Source organism: Malaya genurostris, chromosome 2, assembly GCF_030247185.1.
Source record: "Malaya genurostris strain Urasoe2022 chromosome 2, Malgen_1.1, whole genome shotgun sequence".
NCBI classification, from domain to species: domain Eukaryota; kingdom Metazoa; phylum Arthropoda; class Insecta; order Diptera; family Culicidae; genus Malaya; species Malaya genurostris.
The window spans coordinates 185771692-185779207 of record NC_080571.1 but is presented as its reverse complement, the minus strand read 5'-3'; the positions used below and the strand labels follow the sequence as shown (position 1 = coordinate 185779207).

At 36.2% G+C, this 7516-nt stretch overlaps 1 protein-coding gene across 1 annotated transcript; it reads right to left on the bottom strand.

The window, feature by feature from the left end:
• Positions 1-210: 210 nt before the first annotated feature.
• Positions 211-4048, bottom strand: LOC131429036 (uncharacterized). Its single transcript, XM_058593087.1, has 3 exons — positions 3951-4048; positions 859-965; positions 211-785 (listed from the first exon to the last, which is right to left on the bottom strand). The coding sequence occupies exons 1-3, from the start codon at positions 4046-4048 to the stop codon at positions 211-213; spliced, it is 780 nt and encodes a 259-aa protein (XP_058449070.1).
• Between the last annotated feature and the right edge of the window lie 3468 nt (positions 4049-7516).

Genomic DNA, 7516 nt, shown 5'->3' with positions numbered 1-7516 from the left:
GTCATTAAATTATGACCTCGTACTTGAAACCCTACACAGACGTAGATTTTAACTCTACTTGAGGAAAACTTTCATAACAAATGCCGTTTTAAATATCGTTTTTCGTCTTTATGGTTATGGAACGTTTCGAAACGATTAATTTAAAATATATGGAAGCCCCCCGAAAGCTTTTTTCCAACTTTAAATAAATAAGTATACGTTTCTTCTTGTCTATAAGTTGTTTATTGATTCATTTTGCCATGGTACTGCTCTAGCCTCAGAATTGAAGTAATTCTCATAGATTTCTCGCACTTGGAAAGCAGATTTTGACGAATTTCCACCTCGTTTAGATAACTGTGCGAGCTCTAAATGATGCTGATGGGATGGGCCTTCTCCACTGTGCACATCTTGCATGCCATCGTACTGACGGATAAAATTGTGCAGTATGCATGTGGCAAGCACGATTTTATCTGCATATGCAGGGTCTAACTCCATTCGTCGATTGAAAATTCTAAACTTCTGTGTTAGGATACCAAAAGCATTTTCAGATGTTCTCCTGGCGCGACTCAACCGATAGTTGAAAATCCGTTTTTGATTGTTCAGATCTTGTCCTGGATATGGTCTCATAACATATGTTTTCAACGGGAACGCCTCGTCTCCAACAATCACATAAGGTGCTCCAATATCGGTTCCAGGTAAGATAGAATCTGATGGCACTGACCGATTGTTGTTTTCTACTGCATGTCCTAAATTTGAATTTGCGAAAATCCCGCCATCACTATCTCTTCCTTTGGCCCCAACGTCCACTGCCAAGATGTTGCATTTTGCGTCTACTAAAGCTAAATTCAAATCCATCCCAATATGCTATTGAGAGTCTACCTTTATTGTTATAAAATTCTGTACCACTATTAGGAGGCTTTTTGATAAAAATGTGCTTCCCATCGAGAGTACCCAAGCAATTTGGAAAGTTCCACCGACGACACGACCTGCCACTCGCCTATCAAAACTGTATCGTAAATTTAAGCACCACTCAGTAACTCGTGATGTCAAAACGAGTTCACTTAATTTTTTCTGAAACTGGCAACTTGGACCGATAAATTGTTATTTTTCGAATAATAGTTACCATAACTTTAGTTACAGATTAGATATAATTGAAAATATCAACAAAACGAGCCGAAGTGTCAAATACACATAGGAATCAATTCTGAAATAATACTGCATGTATAAAGTCGTAGATTCGTGAAATTAGGTAAACCAATGTCCGAAAAATCTTACTCCAGTTGCAAGATTATGTTTTGGAATGCTGGTTTGTAACCTTTAAGGACTTTTTTAATTAGAGTTTTTGAGTAGTACGATAGAAGAAAAATTATTTAACCTAAGAATATTATGCATTTAATGTTGTTGATATTTATTTCAAGAATATGTAATACTTCCTAGTACGGTTTCGGGTGAATGTAACGTAAAAACAACAAATGACATTTCCAGTTAGAGATCACATCGAATGAAAATAAAACATATGAAATTGATGAAATCAGTTTTGTATCCTCCGCTATCTTAAGCCTTTAAGTTCATTGTGCATTCTATTGACATTCTATAGGTGCATTCTATAGGTCCCGTTCTCTCCAGTTTCCATTTTCCTGTAGCAATCAATAACTTTGGTAAAATTATTGACGACAGTTCAATTGAAATGATACTTACAGCGATATTTTTCCGAATTATAAATCTCTCACTTTCATTTAACTTCTTTGCACTAATATTGTGATTTTTATTATCAAGAGTTAAGATTATCATAGAACGTCTGTCGTACATACTCGACGGAGACCTGTTTCAAGAAATATGTTTAATATTGCTGTTAAGAGAATGATATAAAGCTTGCTTCAAATAGAATTGGAACAAAAAAAAATGCCTGTATTTCAGTTATTTATTATTGTATTCAAGATCTTTTTTTATACAAATGTAGCGTTTTCTTCATACTTTTAAGAAAAAATACAGATAAAATTATTCGTCACGGTTTTGAAGTAATTCTCGAATTTTTCCTGTAACACGGCTCAGTAGGCGGCGCACACCTTCTTCGTCCATCGTTTTAGCTATCTTATTCCACCAGGTCGTCATCTGATTGATGTCTTTGACAACGTTTCCCTTTGCCTTGAGTCTCCTCTTCATGATTGTCCAGTATTTCTCAATAGGGCGGAACTGGGGGCAGTTGAGTGGGTTAAGGTTTTTCGGAACAAACTGGACCACTTTCTCTGCATACCATTCTTAAAAGGCTTTGCTGTAATGACAGCTTGCCAAATCTGGCCAAAACATTGCAGGATGGTCGTGGGATCGAATGAACGGCAAAATTCGTTTTTGGAGACACTCTTTTTGGTATAGTTCCGATGTCATTTGTCTTATTTGTAACGAAAACTTTCGTTTTTTTGCCGCAGCTGCAAATGCTCGGCCAAATCATAAATTTTCTTGCAAATTTGTCGGCAAAAACAAATTTAAATTTGGCTGGAACATCTCCCCGAGCCGTTGCCAAGTAAAATTTTTGACCTGGGATTTGACCGAAGTCAGCCTTGACACAGGTTTCATCGTCCATCAGAAGACACCCGTTGAACTTGGTTAGCACCTGGTCATATAGTTTCCGAGCACGAATTTTGACCACACTATTCTGTTTCATGGTCCGATTTGGCTGTTTGCTAGCTCGATACTGCTTGATTCCTTCCCGGAGTCGAGTTCTCCTCACGGTACTATGGGCAGCACCGAATTTTCTGACCAAATCACGGTCCGACAGATTAGGATTCCTCTTAATCGTCTTCAAAATCTTACCACGCAATTTCCGGTCGTCAGTTCGACTCCGACGATCGGCTTGAGGCTTCCGAATCGTCGTCAATGTTTTCTTATACCGTTTGATAACGCGCCATACGGTATTTCTGGGCAATTTCAGCTGTTAAGCTAGCCTAGATGCAGACCACAATGGATTTTCCAAATAACTGTGCACAATTTTTTTTCCTTCTTTCGGCTTCCATGTTGATTGTTTACAAAGTACAGTCGATTTGCGGAATGTCAAAAATCATACGTGAAGCTGACAAAATTCCCGACACGTGGGCGCCAAGAGCTTCCAAATCCGTCCACCAGGAGCGCCACAATATGAGCAAAAGTTTGTTCCAATTCTAAATGAAGCAAGCTTTAAGATGCTATCTTTTTTTTTTGAACTTACGGGCCAACATTACTTTCGAACAAAGAATTAGCAGAATTTGTCATGTTGGTCGTTATTAAGGGTCTTGACTTAAACTTTATATAACATTGCGATCTTGATTTTTTTTTAATCCACTAAGTTCTCGTTGGCATTTATATTTTTACGCTCAACTTCTATTGTCTAGAATATTTTTGCTGTTTTCCGTAATTTTTTTAATCGTTTGTTTATTTATGTTGGGGTTCCTTGGAAACGAGTTCATAGCAACTAAAACAGTGTTGCTAGAGAACATTATTTCTGTCATAAACATGGAGTCACTATAATTGTGGTAACTGGCGGTAAATCGTTAACGATCACTTTTATTTTCGATTTTTCTTTGGAGTGTCTGGTCGTGTCGTCGGTTCCACCGTTCGGAAAATTGTTTCGCTGTATCTTTTCATATTTGTTTAGTAGTCTGTGGTATAGCTTCTTTTAAAAGTTTTTCAACTATTACTGTACAGGTCTCATGCACAATTCCATGAACTGTAGTCTTCCCCAGGCGATAACTGAATGATATTGTTGTCATTGAGTCACCTGTTGCAAGGTTGCTAATCTTTCTCGGGGGGTAATCGCCAGCCAAAATTTGGTGTCTTCCTTTTTTAGATAAACTTCTAGTTTGCGTAGAAGTAATTCAAAGCATTGTTGTGACATCCTGAAGTATTCGTGGAATTTTTTTCCATCGGCTGCTAACTCTTTGAAAAGTGTAGCAAATTCTCCCTCCGTTTCACGTTTCGTCCAAGCTTCATGAACCCACTTCTTTTTTTTAGCAGGGGGAGTTTGATCCTCATCTTCCTCTTCGTCTTCAAATGCAATAGCCATCATCATAACTTCATCATCAGTGAAGTTCTCCATTTTCTACTAACTAAATATTATTTATCACTTTACGTTAACACTTAAGGTGACCGTGGACAGAAGCCATGGAAAATAAATGCAAAAGTATTGGTGAAACAATACTTTTTCATATAGTAATAGTATTTGTGAGTAGAGAGGAATGAAATAATAATATTTGTGTGCTGAAAGGAATACAGTTGCAAGAACAAAATGTAAACATTGAAACTATTCAAATCACCTAGCAGAACAGAGTGGACTTATCTCATCTTCATGCTCATTCTGGAGTTAACAAATTGCAATCATGAGAATATAATGATTGTGCCAAAGAAGATAGTTTACTATATGCCTTCGTTTGGTTCTTGGCATTTTTCCTACATTACAAGCTGTTACATTGATGGATTAAGTATAGTAACACCACACGACATCGGAACAAACTCTGTTGCAATGGCTTTTTGTATTAATTTTAATTTTTGAATATGAAGCTCACATATTCAAAAAATACAAACCAACAAATTCTACATTTTTCATTTTGTCGACAACATCATCGTTTTCGGATAGGGAAGCAACCTCACCCAGAGAACAGTCAAGTGGCACTTGACGAGGGGGCTTGATGATAAATCGGCTATTTGCTCTGAAAAGATTTATCATGCAAATTTGAAGATATAATTTCATATATTGACGAACATATTTTAGAACATTACCTATTGCTACCAAATTATTGGATCAAGTACAGTTTCTAAATTCCGTGGTATTGTTTTGAACCAGCACTTCTGGCAGTTCTTCCACTGTTTGAACTGATGAGTCCCGCACATACTCGCTACCCAAAACACACTCTATGAACGTATTCCATCTATTTTTCTATTGATTTTCGCGAATGAGCGCTGCTTTCTTCTTCTTTTATGGACGAGGCATTTCGAAAAGATTACAATACTTGAACTGTTTGTTTATTTTTTGCATTCCATAGCGACGGTAAATAAGACAACAGGGTTGCGGATAACTAGGAGGGGAAGCAGTATTTGAAATGGAAATATTATCGTTTTTTTTAAATATTGAAATTTTAGATGGTTACGTACGAAAGTAGTTTTGATCCGTAATTTTAACTATATCAATGTGCGACTAATTAAAAATATTGCCATTTTTAGTGCATTGCAAGGTTTTCTTTTTCAAATTATGTAAGGCATCACTGCCAATATAAAAGGATGATATTACCAATACTAAAGCAGGCCGGCAAACTTTTTATCGTGGATTTTCGGGAAATTTTCAAAACCAGAACTGTGAGTTATTCAAAGGTTTTATAATAAAATGTTTAGAACAGATGATAAATTCACCAGTGAAGAACAACTCAAAAGTGTTTCATAAAGCTTACTTATGTCACAGAGCTGTAAACAGCAGTTGAAATCTTGAGGTGAGTGAAAAATAATAACATTCTAAGAAGAAACCTTCTAATGAAGGTCCGAAAAAGTTTTGCACAAATCATTCTTCAGAGTTGATAGTTTATCGTAAACATATATCAATACGATGAGTGATTATGTCACCAAACTGCAGTAGCAATTCTACGCAACATATTTACCCCTACGCGTAAAAAAAATGTGTTTCATGGTTTGTTTACATCAAGAGCAGGGCAAAATAGCGGAAGGTGGAGTGGGAGGGTAGGCGGTTTCTTGGTTGCCATTTGTGGCTCACTTCCATGGTCACCTTAACGCTCGTCACTGTATAAGTTTTTAAGTCATCCCTCATGAAATATATCGTATTTTAACGCTTCTGATACTTGTTTCAAACTACTTTTCTTACACCTAACTCGGTCAATTAATACTTGTTGGTAGGTATTCAAACGTTACTGAAAATATAAATATATAGGTACACAGATTCGCTAATTGATAGGCAACAAAATTGTGAACGTGGCATAGTGTTCATTTTAACAGGTAACCATTTTATGTCCACTATATTCAAAATATTTATTTACTTTTTCGTCACAAATGTCACAAAATAGTAACAGTAGCAGATACTAGTATTTTGGTCTGCTTATTGCAACTTTCATCAATGTATCAGTTTTAATTCTTATTAGCGGCGGTTGGGGAACAACTGTATCCAATTTGATTTGAATAAGTGAAAAAAAATTAATAATAGTACTAAATGTTGAAAATTGACCTTATCCTTCTTCAAGGTTGGTTAACTCAAAAGCGAACCGTTAAACAATTGTACTCAAACCTGCAACATCATTGTCATCTGAATACAGAGAAATATTGGGAAAATAAATCGATTTCAAACAGCCGTTTGCACCGCATACTAATCTAGAAATATTTCTGGCTACTTAGAGTTGCGGGTGTAACAGGCTACCTGAAATACCAAAACTGCTGCCATAGTACGAGTCAAGACGCTAGTTAGTGGAATGAACTAAATCTACCCGTTGGCTGCCTGAAAATCCTGGCCTTAGCGGGTAAAACTCTTCGTTTGTCACGCACCTTTTTTTACTTAAGTCTAGAGCTTCTATTCATAAATCAAACAATAATCACTTATTGTAATAAAAAATTTAAAATTTTGTATAAGTACTTTTATTAAAATTTCGGTTCCTCATGTGTAGTAGACGTCTCCATTGTTAAAAATACCCATTGTCTCTATAAGTACTTTTATTAAAACATCTCAGATACAACAAGTAACTGTGCTTGTAAAGAAGTTTCGTCACATTATCACTTTATAGCTTTATTAATAATGTATGGCATAGTGGATTCGAATTGAAGTAAAACATCGTACTTGTTTTTTGCGTTTCATATTAATTCCAATCTCTAATAATAACAACAATAATAATAAGAGAGACAGTGGGGCACGTGTCCACGGTCTTAGTAATAAGCACACAAATATATGTTGCTCCCGAGCCCATTATTACGGCGCTGCTGTAAATCAAAATAAGCCTAGTTCCCTCAGACCAAACCTTTCAATAATAATAGGACTGAGCTATTATTTGTTTATTCTATTTAAAATAGTTTTTCGAATATATGTACAATGAACCATGAACATGTGATGATACATTTCTATTTAATTCAATGATAACATAATCAATAGGGAACCTTAGACGAGGATCAGTAGTGTAATTCAATATGTAATGAGTAGCAACAATTAAAAAATCACCATCCCAAAATGTAATGTAATGGCTAATTATAATGACATTACTCGATTGTAAGGACTCTTGATGATTAACTAAATCAATCAATCAATTAAGCTAAGAAATATCAATGAAACGATTTGGATTCATTTGAATTGCCATCAGCATAACTACCTATGAACAAGCACACTTCAATCTTCCTTTCGCTCTTGCTCTCTCAATTCACTCTCTTTGTGTGTGGGCTGTCGGCATGGTGCGAAAAACTCGGTGAGGAATATCGGTGGCAAGCAAATGGATTTTATTCCGCGTCCGGGATTCCAATACATGCACACGCCGGCAGCTCAGTCATCGCCGATGAAAAAAAACGTCCCGGATAGTCCCGGACGATC

Coding starts and splice junctions, on each gene's coding strand:
- LOC131429036 (XM_058593087.1), bottom strand. CDS start 4,048: ATGGAGAACTTCACTGATGATGAAGTTATGATGATGGCTATTGCATTT. Junction 966..3,950: donor CCCCCTGCTAAAAAAAAGAA/GTGGGTTCATGA, acceptor GGCGAGTGGCAG/GTCGTGTCGTCGGTGGAACT. Junction 786..858: donor AGAATTTTATAACAATAAAG/GTAGACTCTCAA, acceptor ACATCTTGGCAG/TGGACGTTGGGGCCAAAGGA.